This window comes from Pectinophora gossypiella, chromosome 10, assembly GCF_024362695.1.
Source record: "Pectinophora gossypiella chromosome 10, ilPecGoss1.1, whole genome shotgun sequence".
Lineage (NCBI taxonomy): Eukaryota > Metazoa > Arthropoda > Insecta > Lepidoptera > Gelechiidae > Pectinophora > Pectinophora gossypiella.
In genome coordinates, this window is record NC_065413.1 from 3,687,543 (window position 1) to 3,713,600 (window position 26,058).

The 26,058-nt window shown below is 37.5% G+C and overlaps 2 protein-coding genes across 4 annotated transcripts in view; one reads left to right on the forward strand and one right to left on the reverse strand.

The window, feature by feature from the left end:
* The window catches only part of LOC126370231 (CCR4-NOT transcription complex subunit 6), a 161,740-nt gene that overhangs the window by 63,008 nt on the left and 72,674 nt on the right, over positions 1-26,058 (reverse strand). For 2 of the 3 annotated variants that reach the window (XM_050015041.1, XM_050015039.1), the window contains exon 5: positions 24,822-24,869. The exons of the other annotated variant lie outside the window; for it this stretch is intronic. In XM_050015041.1, coding sequence (XP_049870998.1) covers positions 24,822-24,869 — 48 coding nt within the window. The remainder of the gene's footprint in view (positions 1-24,821; positions 24,870-26,058) is intronic. 3 annotated transcript variants of the gene reach the window in all.
* On the forward strand, positions 1,346-2,561 carry LOC126370289 (uncharacterized). Its single transcript, XM_050015136.1, has 3 exons — positions 1,346-1,778; positions 1,867-1,955; positions 2,049-2,561. Exons 1-3 carry the CDS (start codon positions 1,526-1,528, stop codon positions 2,460-2,462), a joined length of 756 nt encoding a protein of 251 aa, XP_049871093.1. The 5' UTR covers positions 1,346-1,525; the 3' UTR covers positions 2,463-2,561.

Below are 26,058 nucleotides of genomic sequence, written 5' to 3' on the forward strand. Positions count from 1 at the left end.
GTCATAATATGTTAGCGTACCAGCAGCTACTTATTTAATGTATGTATACAATTATGTATGTATGGAATGTTATGTTAGTTAGTTTACAGACAATATGATGGTTTCAAGCAGCAAGGCTTGCAAGCATCACAACAGAGACTAGCACACTGCGATTCCCATGCGTTCGAGGACGCTTAGGCGTTTCGTAACCACACTTTCACTAGCCGACATCATAAATCCAGCAACCCGAACGGATAGGCAAAAACCTCAGAACGCATTGCGGGCTTAGGAAATCGACCGCGACTGAAACTGGTTGGGTAATGCTTATGCCTGTGAACAGGCACACGGGGCTCAGCACATCGTTGCACAACGATGAGGAGACAGAAGCGTTTGTCACGAATCGCAACAAAGACTCTGAAATATAATACAAGTGGGTTATTTAGAACGTGACGTGCCGTGACGCCGTGATACATTACCGACATGCCATGTGCTGAATATTAGAAAAAAATAATGCTTACAATGTATGAAAAAAAAAAAACGAAAATCAATCAGCAGAAATAAGTTAGTAGTTAAGTAAATAAGTGATCCGTGCTTCGGAAGGCACGTTGAGCCGTTGGTCCCGGTTACTACTTACTGATGTACCTAAATACGTAGTCGTTACTTGAGTCACGTCAGGGGCCTTTGGCGGTTCGATAAATAACCTGACACCAGGGTTGATGAGGTTAGTCATCCACCTCACAACCTACACGATAGAAGAAGTTAAGTAAGTAAGGTTCCATTCACGATTTCAAACTAAACAACAATATATTGAAAAGGAGCGAAGCATATATAAGTCTCTGCTTACCCCGGTGGGAAATAGTGTTTGTGTACGTATGAGATTAGAGATGATTGATTGATTGAAAACTTCGTAACGAAAGTGGCTCCAAGTTATCTTGTGTTCATTTCTGTAGAAATCCCGGGTAGGAATTTATTTATGTATTCTTTGAATTTTACATCTTGAATTAAGTTATTTTTTAAATAGGTAATTAAACATGGCCTGTTCGTATTTTAAAGCTATACCCATATACCATGTTGAAGCATTCAACGCTAAGTGCAGTGCAGTATAAATTATTAAGTGAAAATACTGGTGTTTACTCACTTACAGCTACGTATAAAATAAATTATAACAGGCAGCTGTGAGCGACCGTAAAGCTATTATCGTATCGTCAGCATTTCACGCGAGCATTGCATGCAAACAACAAACACAATGTGAACATAGCACGCTTTGCGTAACCGCAACACACGTTTATCTGTTTTCTCGCTCTAATTCGATACAGCAACAGCACGATGACCGGTTACACTCTATATTAGTACGTTTCGCGTCCGACTCGCTCGCACCCGCTGGGAACGCGCAGCGTGTAACTAAGAGGACCAAATGAACACGTGGTTCCCCTAATGATGCGACGACCGGCGACGCCCGATAGCAGACGCGGCGCCATTTTGTATTCAGTGACGCGTTTGCTTCGACGCGGATTGACGCTTGTTTCGTTACGCGTTCCTCGTAAAAATGGTAAGTGTTGAAACGGAGGAATGGACTGAAGATCAATGTGTGCAATTAATAAGGGAATTCAGAGCCAGACTTGAACTATGGGATCCGCAGAATCCGTTTTATTTTAAAAAGAAAAGAAAGAATGCAGCTTGGGTCGAAATCGGTGAGGTAATGAACAGGCCCCCGTTGAAATGTAAGCACAAAATGGGTGTATTGATGTCTTCGTTAAGAAGAGAAAAGGCAAGGATGATGCACAGTATACAAGCTGGAGGTACGTAAAAATATATCATGATTATGTGCTTTATTTTTTTCGTTTAGATTATTTCTCAGTAAAATAAAATAAACGCTTTTTATTTCAGACCCATCGCAGTTTTACACAAGCAATTGGTTTGGATTTAATGAAATGAGATTCTTGATAGACAAAGGTGACAGAAAGCGGAGGATTACGGTAAGATAAATAATAACTATTATTATTTTCCATTTACTTAATTTATGAAATCCGGTTTGATGTTATGTATTTACTTTTTTTTTATTATTATAGAGTGACAACACTGGAACCAGCAAAAATAAAACTAACTCGATCTTCAAGGAACAACTGGCAAAATTATGCCGCGTGCAGGCGCCGGCGAACGTTACACCTTCACCACCAGTGACCACAACAATGACAGAGAATGAAGAGGAAGTCAAAGCATTTACTAATTTCATTGCAAGTAAAATGAAAAAATACTCAGAAACCACGAAAAACGCCGTACAACAAGCTATTTCTGCAATCATTTTTAAAGCTGATATAGGTCACTTCGATAAGGCGAAATGTGACAGCCCATCTACGTCACAAAGTCCCCACCCTTCTGGTAGTGGACTGGTGCTTTCAAACGACGATATTTTTGAGACTTCTATTGTTAAAGAAGAAAATGATTACCTAAGTGGAGTAGAATCGGAAAGTGAACAAGAGTAAAGAAAACATTGTTGTAACTAGTGTTAAGTAAAAATAATAAAAATTAAGAATACTGTTGACAAGAGACATAACTTTGAATTAAAGATTTCAGTAGTACCACTTTGTTTTTTTTCCTCCCCTTTAGTCATAGTTGAATTGAAGTTCATTACGTGTTTGCTTAAAAATAAATAAAAGAAAATCGCTCAAGAGAACGAATACAGATCACAGACACATGTATTATGGATTGTTTACTAATGCAGTATGTATAATAGTATCTCAAATGTATACTCCGCGGCGCTGGCATCGCAGTATCTGTATAAAATTATTATGACTTGTCATTTAGTTCCATTTAAATCCACGGGACTTCTTTTGTGAGGCATACTGTAATATTAGATTATGCATAATGGTGCTGATTTCAGTACACACCCATCTAAGTAAGTTACACCTGTCATTTTCTTATACGCCGAAAAGGAAAGGGACGGATAATCCATAGGCATAAAATTTACGGAAAACACGTAAATATTAGGCAGAAATTTAAAAAACCTTCAAAAATTGTATACTAATGGCCTGAGAGAATTAAGTTGACAGCACATGTCGACTGATCGAATATAAGCGAAATGCTTATTTTATTTGTCGGGGTTATTCACACATTTTGAAATTAACAATTATTAATCATCCGTCCCTTTCCTTTTCGGCGGATAAGAAAAAGACGGGTATAACTTAAAATAAAATTAGGAGGTGTCTGCAGGAATCGGGGCCAATGTGTGGATGTTTAGGCAGTATCTGCCATGCGAACTCGGGTCGATGAGGCCAAGGATACAGTGAAGGGACGCGGTTGTGTAACGCACTGATGGTTTTACTGGGCTCAGGTATTTGGGAGTGCCGAATGTAATTCCACTGTTTTGTTATTATCTATTGCGCAAGCTCTTGGTTGTTGTTTAACTGAGAAAAGTCTTAATAACAAATGAAGTATTGTTGTCAATGGTAAGTTTCTTAAAACCTGTTTAAACGGTCAATGTCATTTCACATAGCTTGATTTAAATATTTTATGTATTTTTTTTTATATTATCACGTCGTAGTATTTTAAAATTACTACGCTTACGCTATTTGAAAGAAAGAAAGAACCAGTTATTAAATTTATTTGAATCGCATTTTATTGTTATTCTATAAAACATTATATAATAGCGATGAAAGATACGCGTATTACGCGTTCCACGAGTGACGCATTAAGTAAATCTGATATAATATTTCATTATGCTGGAGCGTTTAACATGATAAAATCGTTTCCCGACGGTTTCATCAAAGTATAAGCAGTTGAATCCCAAGTCAAACTGGGAACACGTGTAAGCCAAGTTGGCGTAACTTTCTCGTTACACGCATCATTAGGCTGGCAATTTATGGAGATACATGAGGTACCATTCCACCATGTTCTGTGACAAAGAGGAAAACTTTGCATTTTTTAAAAGCTTATTGTTAGGGTTTGGCGTAGATTTTTTTATTTATGTTAAGTATATGACGATGCGATGTTCAACGGACGATATTAGGCTCATTACATAGAATACAGGTCATATATATAGATAGTTTTCCTCTTCATCTCAAGCTCCTCCGTGCTTCGGAAGGCACGTTAAGCCGTTGGACCCGGCTGCATTAGCAGTCATTAATAACCACCAATCCGCACTGGGCCCGCGTGGTGGTTTAAGGCCCGATCTCCCTATCCATCCATAGGGAAGGCCCGTGCCCCAGCAGTGGGGACGTCAATGGGCTGGTGATGTGATGTGATATAGATAGTACCTATGTAATAAAATGTTGATGACCGATTGTCAGAATACCGTAACAGGATAGCAAATTATCAGGATTATTACTCGCAAGTGCGATTATGATTAAGTGTTTACTAGCTATTATACGATGAATTTATTGTGTACACATATTTGTATTCATGTTCGTAAATACTGTGAATCACAAGTTGTTAAAAAAAACAAATCTTCTAGCAACTTTTGGTATTACTGGCATATCGCCATCCGCTAAACTTAGCGCGGGTCCGATGCGGGTCGGACCAACTTATGCTGAATAATTCTTCTTGCGTTCAACTTACACTGGACCATGCACAAGTTTGAAGATTTATCCAGTATAAATTGGCCTGACCCGCGCCATACCCACCCGAGTTTAGCGTACGCACCTAGCTTGTACAGTAACAAGAGTAAGAAGCAAAATCTAAATAACTACATAAACAGCCTATATACATCCCATTGCTGCGCACAGGCCTTCCCTCAGAGGGGAATGGACCATATTCCACAACTTGGAAGTATTTGGGATAGTAGCTAGGGACCAACCGCTTAACGTGCTCTCCGAAGCACGAAGTCATCTTATTTTTTCTGACCCAAGTGATGCAGCCTGCAATGTCCTAGCCAAACGAAGGACAGTCTCACAAAGTGATTTTCGACAGTATCCCCATCGTGAGTCGAATCCGAAGCTCCAGATGGTGAGCCGAATGCTTTAACAACTAGAACACAGATGCTGTGAAGAAGCAGAATGGCACATTCTAAGTATTTCTTTCTGACCATTGCATGAAAATGGTCTTAATACTAACCTTGGACACTACTGTAGAAGCATCAACTGAAGTAGTTGTGTTATCTTAATTAATGGTTACAGCCGCAACTAGGCGATAAATTGAGACAATTAAAATGTCTTTGACCTTACTACTAGTGTTGGGTTCTTACCCGGAAAATTCCCGCGATTTGGGAAATTTCCCAATTCTGAGGGAAAAAACCCGAAAAATTCCCATTTCAAGGGAAAATATTTTTTATCCCATATATTTGTATTAAAAGTAAGGATTTCCAACAAAGACCGTTTAAATATAATGTATGCCTACTTATGCCCAATTTATCTTCTGTCGTAGTGTCGTATGAACTCTTAAAAAACTTAAAAGAGATCATCGGATTTCCGCCCAGAAGTCAAAGTGCCGGCCAAAAAATAATTTTGCTATATTCCGTTAGATCTTATCCATATGAGCATTTATTACTATGGCACCAAAGCTGTAGGGTCAATATCTTCGGTTTTATTCGATTTTAAAAAACTGTATTTTTCATACATTTTTGGTGAAAATGTAAAGTGCCGGCCATGAAACAATATTTGTATATCCCGTTAGAACTTATCCATTTGACCATTTATTATTAGGGCACCAAACGTCTATGACCATTATTTTGACTTTTGTTGGACTTTACGTTATAGTTTCTGTGTGAAAAGTGCCGGTCAGCAAAAAACACATGTGAAAGCTATCGAGAAGATACCTGTAAACATTATTCACTATGACTAAAACGTGTATGACCATTAATTAGTTTGGTTTTTGTTGGATTTAAAAAAAACTTGATTTTTGATTCATTTTGTATAAAAATAAAATATAACAGGCGCGTTATTTAAAGGATCGTCAGAATGTTTATTACTATGGCATTAAACGACTATGACCAATATTTTGAACTTAATTCGATTTTCCAAAAATCAAAAAAAAGTTTTATCTAGTGATAATGGAACTATCTTGCTAAAAGCGTAATATGGTGGTCGTCTTTTGAAAAATAGGTTTGCGTTTGACCACTACCTTACCTGATGGTGATACACGCTTAAGAAACTACTTTTTTTAAAGAAAAGTGTATACAAGGAATAAACAGTGGGGTGATAGAGGTACCTAATATGTTATCGACCGAGTAGCACCAGGATATTGTGATAGGCATACTTGCAAAGTACAACTACCCGACTCCTGTTTTCCCTAACAGATACTTCAGACGTCATGCCAATATACGAGTTTCGTCACTAGATGGCAAGCTTATCTTTGGAGGGTGGTAACCATTTACGGTCAAGGTGAATCAATACCATAATTCAACCTAAACTTAGGCCGTAACGTTGAGTCGAATGCAAAAACTACAGCCAACGTCATATCTAAAATCAGATAGTATTAATATAGAAGTTCACCTAACAACACACAAAACAAAAACACAAAGTATTTATCTGACTAATAACTAGCCATTGGGAAAGCTCTACTTGTTGTCATTGTTAAAATGTATAAAAAAAAGTTTTTTAAAAAGTCCAATAAAAGCCAAAGTCGTCATTTGGTAGTATAGTAAAAATACGTCGTTCAAGTCGTTTACCAAAAGATTTGACTTATTTTGTTTCGCTGGCTGACATTTTCCCATTTGAACCAAAACGGAAAGAGAGACGAATAAAAAGTCAAGATAACGGTCAAAAATGTTTTGCGCCAGATTATTAAATGTTCTAAAGGTCCTTTGTAATCCGCCGTACCGCATTTTTTACCCAAAGCACTTTATTTTCATACAAAATAAATAAGAAACAAAATTTTTAAAATACACTAAAAGCCAAACTAATGGTCATACAAGTTTGGCGCTATAAAAAAAATGTTAACAGACATCTACTCGATACTCTCAACGTGATATTTTTGCTGGTCGGCATTTTTCATATTTAAACTAAAACGTAAATTCCAAAAATAATGTCAAAATAATGGTCATAGATGTTTGGTGTTATTAAAAAATATTGAGAAGCAACTATTAGACAGATTCGACGTATTTTTTTCGATGGCCGGCATTTTAACATATTAACCAAAAATGAAAGTCCAAATAATGGTCATAGAAGTTTGGCGCCATACTAATAAATGTTCTAACGGTCCTTTGTAATACGCCTGTACTTATACCTTTTTTTCCCAACGGACATAATAATATTATTTTTTACAAATGTATGAAAAGTCGAGATTTTTAAAATCCAATTAAAGCCAAACTAATGGTCATACACGTCTGGTGTCATAGTAAAAAATGTTCAGAACAATCTACTCGAAAGGTTTGACACATTTTTTTTCTCTGACCGGCACTATCAAATTTGGGCCGACCAAAGTATGGAAAGCCGATGATCTCCTTTGTAATATATTTTGAATGGAATGTCCGATTTTATATAGGATGCTTTTGGCACGAGAGAATGTCATCATCGAGGAGCAACATGGTTTTGTGCAAGAAATTGGGAGGCACGAATACCTACAGATATTATTTACTTGGACTATGAAAAAGCTTTTGATCGAGTTCCTGTCACACCATTGATTGCTATATTAGAGCCCTTTGGAATCAGAGGCAATGTCGTGAAGTGGATTGAAGACTTCCTGTCAAATCGCACATTCTCTGTGCGCATCGGAGAATCATACTGTGTTCCCAGAAAAGTCCTCAGCGGTGTGCCGCAGGGATCGGTGTTAGGACCTATTTTATTCAGTAACTACCTTACATATCTTAAACATGGTATCATGTCTGATATATCACTCTTTGCAGATGACACGAAAATAACGGGGAATCCACTTATTAGCCATAATATAATCCAAGATGATCTTGATAGAGTAATTGCTTGGACCCGAGATTGGCTAATCACATTAAACGTAGACAAATGCACTGTGTTGCATGTTGGCAGTAACCACCCCACGTTGAGTTACACCACTGACTCAAAACCTCTCGAGCGTGTTAAAAAACAAAAGGACCTTGGCATAACGATAACACATAATCTAAAGTGGGACGAACACATTATTGGAATCACTAAGAAGGATAACTCCCTTTTATACATAATTAGAAAAGCTTTTTATCATATAGATACGGAATTGTTCCTTAGGCTTTACAAAACTTACTTACGTCAGACCGCTGTTAGAACATGGGTTTCAAATATAGAGACTTTACTATCGGAAGGACATTGCACTACTAGAGAGAGTCCAAAGAAGAGCAACAAAGATGGTGACAGTACTGGCTAGCCGGAGTGGACCTTAGCGGGGGCCGCAGGACTCTCACCTCTGGCTTGCCTTCATTGGCCAGCCAGAGTGGGGCGTTAGAGCTATACGCTCGCAGGGTGGAAGTGAAAGATACATAAGTCGCGAGTTGGTAAGGCGGGTAAACCGCCTCGCAGAAAGCGGTGTACACCTCTTGACACCCTGAGATGCTCACAACCATGTTGCTGTCTTGCCGTCCAGTCGCGTCGGCTAGATAGGTGACCCAACCAGTGAGTGACGAGTCACCGCCTGCCTGTATCTCTGTTATTAACATTGGTCGAGCAGGTGCAGTAGCCCCAGTATATAGGTTCACTAACCCCCAACCCAATAGCCCAGTTCCTTTTGTTCCCATAATCTGCAATAGTCCTACACGAACCAGGGATTGTCTTTGGGTGCACTCCCAAATTGCATACAGGGATAATCGCCGGTTGGTGTCACAACACATTTTGAGTAAATTGTCTTAAGGGGCCTCTACGTGTTGGCTTCGGCCCCACGCACGCCTTCCAAAAGTCCGGGACTCCATGACAGACCCGACCAGAGACATGGAAACGACATACAAATAATAATAAGATTAAAAATAATTTAATAAAAAATATTTTCCCATGATTCGGGAATTTTTCGGGTGTTTATTTTATTTTCCCATATTTTCCCGATATTTTTTCTTTCCCACCCAATTTTTTCTTTCCCTGCCCATCACTACTTACTACGCGCATTTTAAACAGTCGTTTCTGCATTCAGAATACATGCGGTGCATAATATTTGTATATTAAAATAAGAAGCGCCGCTAAAGCTCTGGCTGAATATCATTAACCGAGATGAGAATTTTGCGCCCTTGACGCGTGGCGCAATATATGGAGAGTTGTCGTGCGCTTTAGGAGAACGAGGTTACGTTTATTTTTGGCACATGACTCTTTGACTATAAACAGTTATCTCTGCTTTAGTTGTATATCATTGGGTGACAACTGAAGGGCTTGTTACATAAAGTTTTGTAGAGCAAAATCAGAAGCCTGTTCTGACTGTCATGTCTGGCTAGCGTGGAATATTAAATTCTAATTCCACTATACATTATCGCCTTAGCGTAATCCCGCTTTCACAGGGCTTACCTAACCTGAAGATTAAACAGATGCGATTTTTACAGAAGCCTGATTTGAAGTCGCTTTTCTGACATTCGAACCCGCGAATGGAAAACCAGCCCAATAGAGGCTAGGTTTCTTCAAACGTATAAAAATCCACTAACTTCGTACTTAATTAGTTGTATCGAACGATAGGTGACGCATTAGTTAGATATTATCTTCATTAGTTTACACGTGCCTACAGTTTATCTTTAGGACATAAATACTTAAATGCGCAGGTTTGTCTTCCGACCAATTTTCTACATATGGATATATACGTAATATGTACGGAATGTTGGTTTGAGCTTTTACTTTATCACTACACAAATTTTAAAGTTCAAACAATAGGAACTTGGTAGGTAAATATTTTACGTTTAACAAAAATGGCATTAAAAGTAAACACTGTGACCAAATTAGTGTATCTTGTTTGAAATCAACGACTTTTCACTTGACAACAGGGCACACCCAGAGGTACTTTGTGACTACATAAGTAGTACAATAACCTACCTATTGCACGTACATATCGCGATTGTTCATAAACATGACAAGTAAACGAGCATTGTAGGCAGCGTAACAAAAAAGGGCTTTAAGTAGTAACCCGTATGGCTTATCGTTACCCAACCGATAACATCATTTCGTCAATGGGGACGAGAAATTGGGCCTCTGATCCACGTATCCGATTTTACTTGGAAACAATATTTTGGAACGTTTTATGATAAGTACGGTTACATGTACAGTGATAACTGTGAAGGAATGTTGGGATGACACGTCACGGCCGATGCATGAAACGTCGAACGGAATACAAAAAATAACGTTTGATGTTATGTTACTATTAACAATGGTAGTGAGGTAACATAACAATGTCTGTCGAATCAATGTCCATGAGCACACCTACTTGGACGAGTCAATCAAATAGGTCACGGTGTTGTTAGCTGACATTTCAGACAGCTGCGTTTAATGGAGTAATTTGTCGTCATTAGATTCTGATGAGGAATTAAGGGCGGAGCTCGCCATCTATCACGCTTTATGAATCAGCACAATAAGTCATACAACAATTATTATGAGGCACAATAGTAATTAGTGGTGGTTGATTAAACACAGATTTTTATCAATGCAAATCTGTATCTGTCATCCATATTGAGTCACTGGAAATCCAAATCTAAAGACATGATACTTCCTCATGGTCTGTTTACTGAAAGTGGAACACCAAACAATACATATGGAGAGATTTCTAGTGATGGAAGATGTAGACACTAGAGTTACGAGGGGCTTTGCATTTAGAATCGGACCCAAGTGGGATTACGACTACGTTAACGAGTTCATAATAGGATTACGTACATCGATGTGTCCTAGTTTCGCAGGCGCACCGTTACCGGCCAGCCCACACTCGTCGGCCGTCTGTGACAATATAATGATTGTGTGTTTATCGGTACGCCGTATGTACGACACGACTCCATGTGCATATTGCTAACGTCAAGAGCCGCCTGGCGAGCCATCAATCTGATGCACCCATAATTGGAATTATTATCTATAGTCGTGACCGTCCGGATTGGAAATATTCCAAACATTATTCAGAGATGTTGGACATGTTAACAAAGTTACTCCGATGGAAGGTGAAAGCTGTGCGTCTTCGGTCTTGAGCACGATGACAAATCTGAGCAAAGCGCAGTACCTTCCGAGTAATATCACGCACCGTAATTGAATGAACGCGATCATGGCCTGCGTGCCATTTCACCGGCCGTGACTCACGAATTAGAGCTCCGTCGAGATCGTAATTATACCAGCGATATTTCGTGCACACCCACTCGCCTAGACAGAGGCCAGATAAGGAACTAACAATAAACGCGGTAATTTAATCAAAACTCAAATTAAGGTCAATAATGGTGAGGTCGTAATGGTGCATCGTTGAAACTAGACTTGGCAGCCGCATTCGTTACGAGTATTCAATAAAGCGCAGTATATCACGCTACCGGCAACATGTCGCGAGTTATGGGCTATAAATACTTGCGTGCGAGTGTAGACATTCAACAATGTGGTCATAAATACTTAAGAAATTTCAAGATGTCTACTGACAAAATTAGTGGCGAGATAATTTATTACCTCTTAACTAAAAATTTCTCTTTGTAAAACTAAAGTACAAAATCTATAAAGAAACCGGTAAGTGAGTAAACTTAAAATAGCAGTAGCTGAATGCGGCGGTGGCAGCGGTTTAACAACATCCTGGAGCTGCTTAGAATAGCTGTGTCAACAAGCCACGAAGAGAGCGCTACAGAATTAGCAGGTGTTCAGAAAAATCCACAAGGCTAGTTCCCTAGGATCATTAAAAGCAGATCCAAGACAGAGATTACGCTAGAAAGTGTCGCGGGAACAATAGGCCGAACTAGAACGGCGACAGTGCTCTCCAATTAACAGATAAGGGGATTGAGTCTGCGCCCGATACAAACAGCAGCTAAGTAAACTATTGCACTCGACAATGATAAAATCGTAAGGGATTAGAAAGCGAAAAATCGGCCGCCGTATCTGGAGCGTTCCGTGTGACATATCGCGATAAGATCCTTATTGTATACCGCGATACCAGTTATGGTGAAACAGGACAATGGGTTCAAGTTTTGATCTTTGACAGAGCGGTAAATGTTAATACCTAAGCAATGAAATGGGTCTAATCTGAAGCCATATAATGGATATCAGATTGTATTGTTTGGTTAGGCCGGCAGTAAATCTGGCGAAGAGTTATATATTTGCTAAGCGACTACATTACAAGAGAAAGCGTCCACTGTTCCGCAAATGTTTGTGGTAGGCTGCATAAACAAGTCGCTACTTGCAAATACGGAACTATAGGTATATAGTAAATCCAAATAGGTTGTTTTTGTATTTCTGTAGACAAGACTTAATAAGATGCAGATTTGGAGTTGCGGATGAAAGTTGTGTGGTGGGTAGGTGGTTATATGCATTTTTGCTGCAGTCGGCTCGTCTCGGCAGGGTTACATTCCAAAAAAGCCGATGTAAAAGCGGCACGCACCAATAAAGCGGCAGCCAGCTTTTCAATTACGCTCGCACGACGCACTTGATAAAGAGCATACACAACGACCCATGACCGCCGCACGCGCTCCGAATAGTAATAAACATTCACATCTGGTTTTTCATTTAATTTACTAGCGACCGCCCGCGATTTTGTTTGAGTTTAGAAATGGCGTAGTAAACATGATATTGCATTTATAAAGGGCCCTGAATGACCTTAATTATGCTTTACTAATGCTAATTTTACTTCTAGCTCTTAACCTAGTTTTGTGGCTCTCAAATTCTCAATATGAAACGAACGAATTACGTAAACACATGACGGGCGAGTGAATTGAAAATTCTGAGAATCGTGTGGGATATTAGTACAATTTTTGGTGCAATCTTTCGCATCTTCTATTGGAACTTGTAAAAATTCCAGTTCCACTTACACAACTTTCATTTGAATATTGGATAATAGAATAATAGACACATGTTTCTACAAAATTGCCGTTGTTGATATCGCTATTTTGTCAGACTTTGTAAGGATACAAATTGATTATTGCTCATTGTTATTCCGTCATTTTCCTTGAGCTAAATATAGATAAGTTCCTTATGGTTTTCCTTGATAACTACGAAGACAAAATGCGAAATGTCAATTGAAGTTTTAATATAGCTCTCGTATTTGATATCAAGTTTATCTTACAGTCTACCTATCGTCCTTTTCCTTACAACATGATTAAGCAACAGAATATTCTTCGTATTGCTTTGTATAGTACATTAATATAACTAAGTTTCTAAACGCTAATTTTGATAAATAAAAAGCTTTATAAAATGAAGACAAAAATTAATTCGCACAAAATAAAACAGTACGACTACAAACAGATAAAGCAACAACATCACCTAACATTATACCCTATGCTGAGTACAACACAGCAGACTTGAAAAATTGACTTCAAATTATGAATAAGAAAGGATGATAAAAAAATATCGGGCTCGGTGGGTTGGCGTGCACCGCCCTGTCACGCCCGCGCAGCTTGCACCCACTGCTCGACCCATCTAATGGCGTAGCTACCAGGGTCTATGTCGGGAGCCTAAACTCAGGGGGCCTCCTAGTAATTTTATGAGCATATCTCTTCCTCCTGTCCTCATTAAAAAAGGAATCAATACAAAATTAATAAATAAATAAAATAAAAATAGCCTTTATTCTCTGACTTTAAAAAAACTAACAAAGTAAGATTATACAAAGTTTTCGTTATATCTAGTAAGTCCCTAATTATAGATTTTTATATCTAAACCATACTGTAACCTTTTCTTTTTAAATCAGCAGCCATTAACAGTAAGGTTGTTTGAATGGTATCCCAGAGAAGGGAATAGACAACGAGGAAGACCAACTAAAAGGTGGGAAGATGATTTTCCTAAGCTCTGGAGGAGATTAGCAAACGATCGGGACATATGAAGGGAACTAGAGGCATAAGTCAATTAAAAATTACATACCCAATATTCTAGTATTTGTTATGCATTTAAAAATCTCAAATAAACGACTCGGTTATTACCCGTGCCTAAGGCAAAACTCACAAATCCTGACTTCGTCAAGAGTATTTCAAACTGTTTTTCTTTTTTAAAGAGCTGTCACTCCCGTTTTATTTTTTGTAAGTATATTTTTTACTGCCCGAAGCCTTTATCACCTGACTACGCCACTGGGGCCATCTAATTATTTTCGGCCCATTCACTACGACCTTCCCGCGTTCCGAGTGTCCGGACGTTCAAAGATATTTATACCGAGTGCATGTCATATTCATTTCGAACGCTCACAATTTGTCTTCATATGCGCAGTCATGTCATGTATCAAAAGACACCTAGTTATAAATATAATTTACGATGTCCATATGATCATTTAAGTCTTATATAAGATCTCTGTAAAGACTCAGGTACTAAGATTACGTTATTACACGTTTTTGTTAAGTTCTGACCCAGACAACGATACAAAAAAATCACACTTTTTTAAAAGAAAACCAAAAGCATTTTCGAAAGCGACATCACAGTTTTTATGGCATATAATAAGTATATGTTCAAAAATTTGTAGACTGTAGACACAAACAGGTTTACTTAATAGAATATTAATGTTTACCTAAACTAGTTTACCATGCTTACATTTTATTGATTATAATACCATCTTAATGCCGCTTCACAGCCGCGTCGAATTCGACTGTTTGAATTCTTATCAAGTTGACATAAATTCATACATTTGTTGATTAAGAATTGAGTCCAAAACTGGTGAGATATCTTTTACTTGGAATAAACAAGCGAAGTAAGATATTTTTTTTTACCTACATTATTTTTATGACGACAATCCCAAGAGCTGTACGAGAAAGGATTATCTTCTGGCGTCCTGCCCAATGGAAGACATATTTTTTTCTGTAGGTTGCAGCGTCTTTATCAAGAGTTTATTGTGAATAAAAGTCACAATAATTATTTCATGTAAACGTGAAATTAGCCTTGCGTTTACTAAGCTAATTCAAGATTAAATTCTCATTGAATCGAGGTAGTTTCATGGCTGTTCAACCAGTAATTACTATCTATACTAATCTGGACAAGACTCACAAGGCGAACAATGTGTGAGGTTCGCGCCAAACTACATAAAATAGCCCTATAATAGCGCCATTATAAGGATATTACGTAAGACTTAGGGCCGGATCAAATGACCACAAATAGGTGTGTAAGGGTCATCAACAGTTTTCGTTTCTTAGAAGTTACGCTTTTGTATCCTGGGAAATTATTATTCTGAAACTAGCACTTTCGTGGTTATACTCGCATGCATGCTAAGTGGTACCCTAATAAATTTACCACCAGCGGAGCAGCTATTTAGCGCGGCTAAATGTGAGAGCGGATGCTGCAAATCAAACGATCTCACGGACTATATTCTAATCTACATATCTTGGAAGTCATTGATACCGCCTTCATAGCCTGAATGTTCCCATCGTATGTTCTTAGAAATATAATTGCATTCATAAAGTTCTCATTCAGCCAGAGGGTTCTGTCACACGCCAGGCTGCTACAATCACAAAACGGCTTGGTAAAATAAAAATTGTTACTGACTACTCATAATTTCGATTAAAAAATACGCGTCCAGCTGCGTCCTCGATTGGTTTAAACGTCATTATGTTTTACGATACGACAGCACTATGCTAATTGAAAACAATCGGTATAAGTTTATCGAGCATGAAAAGCTCCTTCGGCGTGTTCAAGACCTGTCATTAAATAAATTCCGCTTGTTATGAACGCAATAAATACTTGCAATATTTCAATTCATAGGTGAATACTGGGTGTGTATTGGAACGTAAGTCTCAACTGACGCAATAGCAGCAATTCAGCATTCATGATGAATTAACATAATTACTATAGGAAATGAATTTTTGTTTACATTCAGACTCTTCAACATTCGGTCTGGTCATTCGTAAATGTGCATGTATGGGAATAAAAAAATTACAATTGGAATGAAAAGTTCAGCCCATCACCGGACCGCCAATTTACGACTACTCCGAAGTACATTTTAAAAATCACAAATTATCTATGGACCACAGGATTGCGTTACGTTACGCCTACTCATCAGAGTATGTACTGAAAATTCAGCATACACTCGTGAGAACTTACAATAACACGTTCATATTTTATAGCGTCATAAAAAATTCAAGGTTATTGTAGTGTCATCGCACTCATTTATTCTGACGCTTATCAAGACGAGGCATTTCCTTCTTGGTGAATTACTTTAAATATTTTATCAAAATTTTCATTACATTTCATATTCATTACACATTTTTTTTTATTAAATTTTAGTGCTTCTCCTGCCTGCTTCCATTCCGGAAAAAAGAGTAAGTATTCTACTTGTAGGTCAAGGTTATGTAAGAATCACGATGAGCCAAGTGTTCTTGAAAACGCAAGACGCGTTTCAAAGTAATTATCAATTTCTCAAAGACTTATACAAATAGGTAGCACCAACAATTTCATCAACTGGTTCTACAAAATAAGGTACCTATAAGTTTCTCAATTAATTTCTCCGCAGGTTCCCTTCTTAAAAAACTTCTATATTTGAAGCAAGTGCTATTTGAAGCACAGATTCCTACGCTTTAAGTACATCAAGTTTGATAGTTTAAATAGGTTTCCAATTAGTAGTTTTGCATCAGTAGCTTCACTATTTACCCATGGCTGAACTCTCTATACGGGCGATCAAACTTTACATTTCCTGTGCCATAAATCAACTCATGTATTCATTTCACTGCATATGGAAATGTCAGTAGAACGTGCTCGAGACCACAAACTTAGCAAAACTAGAAATTAAATTGGTATTCAAGAATATCTTCAAAGTATGTTTTTATTATCTCTAAGAACTTTGCTTTCAATGTAGCAACAGGAAATTCAAAAAGTTAGGATAAGTTTTAGGTATCTTGTCGGGATGTTTCTCGTCAAGAAAACGAAAATTTAGGTAGGTTTGTTATTCATAGGATAATATTTAAATTGCTTCTTTTTTTAGTTTCCCGTAGCCATCTTATTGTCCGGCAACATAAACCGCGTCTCAGACTGTGAGTCACTCGTTTTCGTCAGAATATAATAGTGACTACTACGAGTCAGCATTTCATAAAAACTGAACCCTAAAAACCACACGCTGAGTATCAGGAAATCCGAAGAAAGACGGAATAAATCGATTAGCTATCTAATAGTTAACTTTAGTATGGGTGAGTTCTCGGTACGGCGATAAAAAGGCTTCTAAAGAAAGGCGAAATCGATACCAGAGATATAAAAGTAAAGCATTTCGAATCAATCCTATTAGCTGTGAAAAGGATAGAAGGAAATGCATTTCTCGTAGTCGAGACGACCTGTGCAGGGCACTTGATCTGGTTTAAATCAAATAACATCAGGAAATTAAATGTGAAATTCTTTGAAAGTGTTAAGTGTTACCTGTAAAGTTTGTCGATTAAAGTGAAATTATTCTATACGAAGTGCCTGGTTTATTATTATTAACCTTTCATACGTTGAAAATTACTTCTTCATAGAAAGCTCATTTATATAGTCTGGGAAGATCTTTATTTATAATACATGTAGGTATATTTATATTAGCTCGACTATCAAAGACGGCACCGATGATAGTCGAGCGACCCCACCGATCACGTTGGTCTAATAGAAAGCCCGGGAGGTGTGGGATCTTGCGATGGATGTACCTCTGACGACCCCAATTGGGATATAGACATGTGAGAAAATTATATTCAAAACGAGAGAAACCTCATCAGATAATAAAATCCTGAATTTAATATAGTAGTAAAATTACATCGAGATTTAGATCAAGAATTCGTGAAATCGTAATTTTTTAGATATTTTTAAAGCTCACTTATTATAGCTATCCGTATCATTTTAAGTAGCTTGCTTTAGTATAAAATTATTGCAAGAAATTATACGGCTGTTACGCGGTTGAAACCTGAGGAAATTGGGTCAGCTTGCCCGCGGCTTGCAGTAGGAATAAATTTAAAAAATAATAAGTAAAAAAGTAGTACGTGTACAGCACATGGCAAGTGGTTGAACAAAGCAAACAGTTGAGAAATGAGGCCGCCAGAAGGGCCGCGTTCGGCGCGAAAGTGAATTCACGCCCAAGGCTGACTGGTCTCCTCAAACCGAGTGACCTTTACCGTGATATCCTTGTTCCCTCGGTTTGTATTCATAAATTGTTTGCTAAAATGTTTTTTTCCAACTCGCAATTTTAAATCCGTGCCTACTTATACTTACTTATATTCCAACAATTCGCAACATCGCCTTAATAATAGCTATAAGCTACAAGCATTACGGCAAATATAATAATATCATTTTTTGTTTAATTAACAAGATACCTACTAGCACCCTAGTAGCATGGAGAATGCTACACCGACAAGAACGTGGCTCTTAAATTAGTGGTGGTGAACAAGGTACTTACGCTGCGAACTAAATTCAGATAAATGATAGCAATTATTAACCCAAATTACGTAAGATGTACGGATGGCCACACTAACAACAACTCGTTAGACAAAAAAAAACTAAATTACAAGTTGCCGACTAAAATAAATCCACGGTTTCTTTTCAAATCTGAGCATGCTGGCAATAAAACAACTAATACACATAGCATTGGGGATCTAATGCTTTTAGACAAGCGAGCATGGGTTCTCTTTGTACAGGACCCAGATAATATATGGAACCGTGAGCCACTACATCTCGTCGACGCAAAAAAGGAACAAAGTATTAATTATACCGAGGAGCACAATGTAATCTGACCAAGGTAGTTTGTCAGCGGCTAAGTTAACTCGATATGTGTATAAAAACATAAGACTGATTGGCAAGTTAGAAAAAAATGTTGAGCATGGTCGTCTACTTTTTGTCGATTTTTATATAGCATTTGTTGAATGTCCGACTGGTGAACATATTAAGTGTATAAATGAAGTTAATGGAATTACAAGTGGAACAAAGTTAGATGAAGTAGATAAGATCTGAGGCACGGTTGTATCTCGAGCCCAACAACCAGCCAAAACTACTTACCGCATACGATTCAAAATTGAAATGTCCAGGAATAAAACAGAGACATTTGAATGTAATTTGATAGCTCTGAATTCGACCTGGCGAAACTAATCCATTCACTGACAGTTATGAGCACTAAAGCACCCGTTTGCATTGAAAGTAAGGCGAGTATTAACATTCGCAGCTAGGAATAGTACGTACAGCTACAATTAACATATTAAAATAATTAACAAACTAGTATTTCCGCATACTTATCATGAATTTGGTGTATGTAAACTTAAACCAGTTCGATTTTGAGTCACTTGGGCCTGGGTAACGGGCCGGCCGGAATATGTCTTTGCGAGAAAAATTACTAACTTAACTGCCTCCAAATAGGTATTTTAATGAGCGTCATGGCTTCAAAGAGTTGTTTGTATTTAATGCCATGTTTACAGCTAAATCTGTGTATTCAGGCTATCAACATTTGTAAGTAAATGCGTGTTACTTTCCTGCGTACGTGGTACTTAGATGCTATCTATAGTTTGCTGCAGCATTAGAATACTATTTGATGTCATTGTTCTCTTTGTGTATATATTTACTTCCATGATATTCACCACATGTTCTCTTAAACGTTGTGTTTATCTGAGAAACCCGCCCTCGGGGAATTATCGTGTACAAGGCCACTACGTCGGCTCTCCGTCCACGAAGAAGCCCTAATCACCCCATCTAATCTTATTATCTCCGCTATATTGACACATCGTCACGTATGAGATTCAATTTCGCGGAATAACACGAACCTTCAACATTCATTATGTAAGGCACATACGTGCTATCTTGATCTTATAAATGAAGTACAGTGTTCTACAATAAACTCAGTAAACTATTTAGTTTGTAAATAGTTGCATGAACGGTTTTATTAAGTACTTAGTTACATATTGTACTTTCCCATCAACGTAGTTTCCCTTATCAACTGGCGAGGTTATTGTAAACGTATATACTCTACTACCCCACTCCACTGCGTGCCGGTAATTGTCTATAATTAGTAAATTGTAAACAAGATTAAAAATATCAGAAAAGAAATGTTTTATAAAAGGTCAAATAATGTCGCAAATAATCACGTTGTAAACGTAAGTAAATTATACAAAATCACGTGGCTTGACCTTTAAAACAGCATAAAAAATTAAAACCTTCTAAATGTTGTATCGGAAAGTTCGCTGTTTTATTAAGAAAATTAATTAGGTAGCGATCTTTTTAGGTTTCTTAAGTATAACAAGAACATTTCGTAATGTACAATTTATTCATTACCAGTTTCTAAGGGGAGGCAACGAATTACGACAAAGATTTGTGTCTACTATATTATAATGTCCAGGCTTTTAATCATTCAAAATATCGCCCCTACTGTAGGCGGTCTCTAAGAGTACTCAGGCCCAATAAGATAAATACGAATAAAAATCGTTTGTTAATTTTCCATTACTTTAATTCAGTTTGTATAGTTTAAGCTTTTAATAAACATAATGGGGGTTAATGATCCTCATTATTATTGAAGTTATTTTCAATAAGATTGTTAACAGCACACTCGTAGGACACCTTACCCTAGTTAGGACCACAGGTTAGGTATATTAAATTTCATTTATTATGAACGGCATTTGGCAACGACAATTTGGGTAAAGACTACCTTTAGAGGTCACATGAAGGTCAAATAAATACAAGATTATTACTAAATAAAATATAATCTCGATATGGTTTTAGAATTAGCTTTACTTTTTTTTCCTATACATAACGAATTGTTGTGTGTTTAGGAGTCTTATGGTAAATGTAAAATTACTTTATATTAATCTGAAGCCTGTAATTAACACATCCATTGCGTTACACAAGAGGCTTCCCTTGTTGCAATGTTTATTTTCTGGAAGACTGTACTAATTGCGTGGGAGTAGGAGGAAGTCGTGCTATATGGTGTTTTTACTTGCACGTTTTCCTCCTTGTTTGAGCACGGTAGCGTATAGTGCATAGTGTAGCGTGTGCTTTTTAAAATATTAACGTGCAGGGGTGAACAGGGGTGAGCAGGGGTAAAACCAGCTAAGTGAATTTTGTTGTTCATGTAGTTACTGCCGCAGGCGCGCTTCGTGATCAAATGTTTACAGCAACGTTACCAGTGGACACCGAAACTTATGTTAAATTGTTTCTTGTTTTAACAGAACATAATTTCACGACTATATCTCAAATGAGGTAGTCAAGAGTTAAGCACCCACGCCTCATGCAGTTTCCTGTTAGACCAACGTGATAGATAGTTGGTGAGCCGTATAGTCGTCTATAATGGTCGATCCAACTGTGTTAGTACAAACTCCATTATTCTTCTTGTAAATAGTATAGTTGCCAACTAGTCAAATCAGTTACTTTTTAATAAACGTCAAAACACGATATGACTATGGAATTTGTACAAAAAAGCAATCTGTGACGTCATAGAAAAACGTGTCAAAATGTCGCAAAATTATTACATTTTTCTTTATTAAAATTCATAAATAAGTTAAAAAGAATAAATTTTTTGTCACCTTAGATATGTCTTTATTTAGTAATCAGAATTCAACAATTTATCTTTGACCTAGGAAACTACCCAATTATATTTATTGATGAACAGACTATAATTCTTTATTAATATAAACAGTGGCCCCGATTCCTGCAGACACCTCCTAATTTTATTTTAAGTTATACCCGTCATTGTCTTATCCCCCGAAAAGTAAAGGGACGGATGATTGTCAACAAGTTAATTATAAAATGAATGAATAAAATAGGCATCTCGCTGGTATGTAATCCGTTTGACGTGTTTTCTACTTAATTCTGTCGGATTATTGGTTGATGTAAAATTTTTGGACGGTTGTTTTAGATTTCTGCTTAAAATTGACGTCGATTACCCGTCCCTTTCTTTTTCAACGGATAAGAAAATGTCAGGTATAACTTAAAATAATACCTATTAGATGGCGTCTGCAGGAATTAGCACCATTGTGTATCATTTCCTTAAACTTGACACGGAAACATTCCGCACAAATTGCATTAATATGATAGCATCGTGCAGAAAGAAAGAACTGCTTGTTATGCAAGAGAGGCGTTTTATTTCGAGGTCGGAGCCAGTTCAGCGAAGTCACATGAACCAATTCCCTTCTAGGAGGAAAAATGTATCGCGTAAATAATAAATTAACCTATGCCAGTCCCACTGCTGGACACAGACGTTATATTTTCGCTTGGATATTGTTTGGAAGACTGTGGACCGTCAAATTAAGGAATCATCATAAGGAAATTAGACGTCGGAATTGGCTCACCTTTTAGAACATATTTTTTATTTTTAAAACTATTTTTCAGTAGCCGTCTAAATATAAAGACCTTGCTAAGTAACCTAATTTCATTTCTGGCTGTAACTGAGTCTTTAAAGACATTTAAAACGTTTTATGTTCACTTGTATATCTAAAAAAATATAGTTGATATTAACTCAGAATCATGGTCTGAATCATCCCCCTCAGTATTCGTTACGATGTCACAAACACCCTATATATTATACATCCCCGATAGAGATTATATATTCAAGTTAGTATATAAGGATAAGACAACCGAGGGCAGGTGTCAGGTGACCAAGAGTTAATTATTCGTCCTTTAATTATGCGCAGGCGTTTAGTTGCATCCCATAATTGATATGTTTTTCTTCTTATTCTATTCCTCCGGATTACCTTTTTTGTAGCAAGCAATTCTTCATGAGTGATCGATCCGCTTTATCTTCTTAGCTCTGAATGCATTTAACGATCTCGATTACAAATATCGATAAAAATAACTTTGACTGATCTACTGCTACCTTATCATAATATGTATACCTAATATGTGGTATATAAACTAAGAATGTAGGTAGGTCTACGAAGAGGTCAACTAGCGCCAAGTCTAACATGCAACAGATCAATGGAAGTTATCATCTTAGGAATGGAAGATGTCTTATTGTTCTATTGTTGTTGCATACCAGCGAGATACCTATTTGATTCGCCCGGGTTATTCATTCACTCACTCATTTTGAAATTAGCAGCTGTTAATCATCCGTCCCTTTCCTTTTCGGCGAATAAGAAAATGACAGTTATAACTTACAATAAAATTAGGCGATGTCTGCAGGAATCAGGGCCAATAACTAACAACATTTGCAATTCATACCGCGTGGCCTAGAAAAGACTTCCTGAGCAGTACGATAATAAGTCGATGTCATGAAAACTCAATGAGTGGTGGTAATGATCGTCTTTGTCAAATTATCGCGCTGGTCGGCAAGGGCGTAGCGTGTTCGAACAACATTAGCCACACTACAATTTGCTTACATATCACCCGAGTAAAGCTTTGAACATGCAACCGTCGAAACGTGGAATGAATTCCGAATGTTTTGTAAATTTCCTCAACCTAAGCGAAGTGGAAGAGCTGAATAATGAAAACCGTATATTAAAGGGAGGCGAAAGAGCAAACCGCTCGTAAGTCAACTGCAAAGAGCTATTTAAATAACATGTCAGCTACTTTGCAGTCGGAAGGTTTGTTGGGTAAAGAATTTCACGAATGGCATATGATTAATGTACTTAGAGAAGACATAGATACCAATGATAAACATAATGATGAGGTGGAGTATAGAGAGATCGCGTGTCACGAGCTACGCAAATGTGTACCGCACTTTACATATAACGTGAATGCTAAACTTAATTATCTAACACTACAAGATTAGTTAATCTCGTTGTACAAATGCGGATATACTCAATATAGTAAGCAGGCTAGGCAAGTACACTCGCACGCCACTCCACTGCGAGTTGGTGGAAATGTCTGCCTAGTCAACTATGTACCTATACTTAAGTTGATGAATTTTTCAAACCGCCCGCCTTCTTATTTGGTTTAACGACTACTAAACGACTTAATGACTACGACCGACAACTTAACATGTTCCCCGAAGTAAGAAGCTAAAAGAGTGCCAATAAACGAGTATTCATCTTGGAATTGATCGCGCAGAGAAACTTAACTTTTACGACGATCTCTATCGTCAAAAGCAACTGGACCGGTCCCGGAAAAACGTTAGCACTTATTAGTATAAAAGGTACTGCTACAGATCCATTACTGTTAACGTAATTAAAGACCTTCGACTAAAATAATGAACTAGCACAAGAAAAGTAGCACTGAAATTGTAAGTTCAATGAACTGCTAAGAGTAAGAACGTCGCGTCGTTTAGTGTTAAGTAGCCGATATGAAACTGAAGACAATTGACAATTATCTGAAGGTAGATTCCCAGGAGAATAGGTTTTTGCGAGTGGAAAGATGTTGGGCAAGAGACCAGCAGCCAACAAGTGGGTAAACAATAAACAATGTCAACCGCACCACGGCCTTGGCTCGGCTATATAACTTACGACACCGCCGGGACTGCGGACGATGCCTATTCACCGCATTTCATATACCTACGTCGCGTTTGTCAAGAAAACAAAGAAACCACTCATATTGTTGATGGTAGCGTAGCGTAGTAAATAACAGTTTCACATGAATTTTTAAGTCTCTTTCGACGTTGTCAGAGCCAGACCCTGCTTGATATATCACGCCATATTTCCTATATTTTATTAACATTACATAAACGTTTGGATATGAAAGATAATCTGAATTGGAACTTGATTTATTACGTTATAAAATACGTTAGAAATAAGCAATAAAACAGCTCTAAATTTCAAAGAAATTGATAGAAATCATGACCACCATATTACGACTTATATAATTTCTTATTTTACTACTAACCGACCAATAATATTTAATGTCGTAATGTCAGCGCAAATACTAATAGTACCCGTAACTATGAGAAGCCATAACATTATAGAATAGAGTAGAAATAGTTTATTTTAACAGGAAGGAAGGAAAGTTTATTATATCTGAAGGTATAATAAAGACACCACTAAAAGGACACAGACAAAATCAAAATCTTACCCAAATTCGCGTGTGCGCCTCTCCCCAACTTCTGAAGAAGGTACGTACCTGAAATAATAAATAACGAGTTTGTTTATCGATTCACTGTACAAATTACAAGTGTTCCCTTTCGAGCCAATTAAAGATGGGAACCAAAAGAAAGATAAAGTAATAAGGGGCCGGAATATTAATTTGTTTCTCAGAGGTGATCGGAAACTCGTCGAAAGTTAACGTGTTGGAATTTTGAGGGTCGAAGCGATGCGTGCAGTCGATACTTGGTTCCATTGAGAAATAATAACTGAGAGTCGAAATCGTAATATTCGTTGCAAAATCTCAACTTAGAATTCTCTTGGGTAATGGTTCCCAAACTTAGTGGCGGCGTGGAACTAACTGGAAAATTGAATTAGTAAGACCTAACTCGGCCTTCTAGCTCTTAACGACCAACTGATTAAGTTTTTATTGCTTCTACATTCAACTTTAAACTTTTAAGAACGTTTGTTACGTTCCCTTTACCGGAACAATATATGGACTTTTAATGTTATGTACTTATTTGTAGGACACAATCAGCGGTAAACATGAAAATGTCTGTTATTACATGTGATTGTTTAAGAGGATAATAGTTTGAGAAGCTTCTTGCACCGGTGTGCGGTGTTGCAGCACAATATTTGCTTCGTGAGAGGTTAGCTCGGTCCGAACGTGCTACCCGAGAGATTCAATTACACTTAATCGTCGCGAGATGACAAAACTCCCATTACGGCCGCACCGGTGCTACTTCATCGATATCGAATGCACCGTTGCGATAATTTATCGATTCAGGAACTAATCGAGACGTCGTAAACGCGATCGCAGTCGTAAAAGCGGCGAATAAATATGTACTCAGTTAAAAGTGCATGGAAGCGACTCTACCGTTTGATCGACATTCTCGGCGGACGTGTCGCGTGTGATTAACTCGGGACTGGTAATTGATCTTATTACGGTCCATTTATGGATGCGTAATATCTAATACGACGTCCGATTGACCATTACATGCGTTGCCGTCGATGCGTCAAGATTGTAGAGCAAATGTTTGGTATCCACAATAAAGTAGTAAGCAAACTTGCTGTTCCGATCGACAAGGTTACTTTCGTAAATAAAACTTCTATAATAAATATTTCAAGTGTCAAAGCGTATTACATATTTATAGTCGGTGAATATATTAATTTAGCTAATTACTGCATATACTAGCGTATAGAGCAGTGTCCAATGTGACAGTAATAAA

Coding starts and splice junctions, on each gene's coding strand:
- LOC126370289 (XM_050015136.1), top strand. CDS start 1,526: ATGGTAAGTGTTGAAACGGAGGAATGGACTGAAGATCAATGTGTGCAA. Junction 1,779..1,866: donor GCACAGTATACAAGCTGGAG/GTACGTAAAAAT, acceptor TTTTTATTTCAG/ACCCATCGCAGTTTTACACA. Junction 1,956..2,048: donor ACAGAAAGCGGAGGATTACG/GTAAGATAAATA, acceptor TTATTATTATAG/AGTGACAACACTGGAACCAG.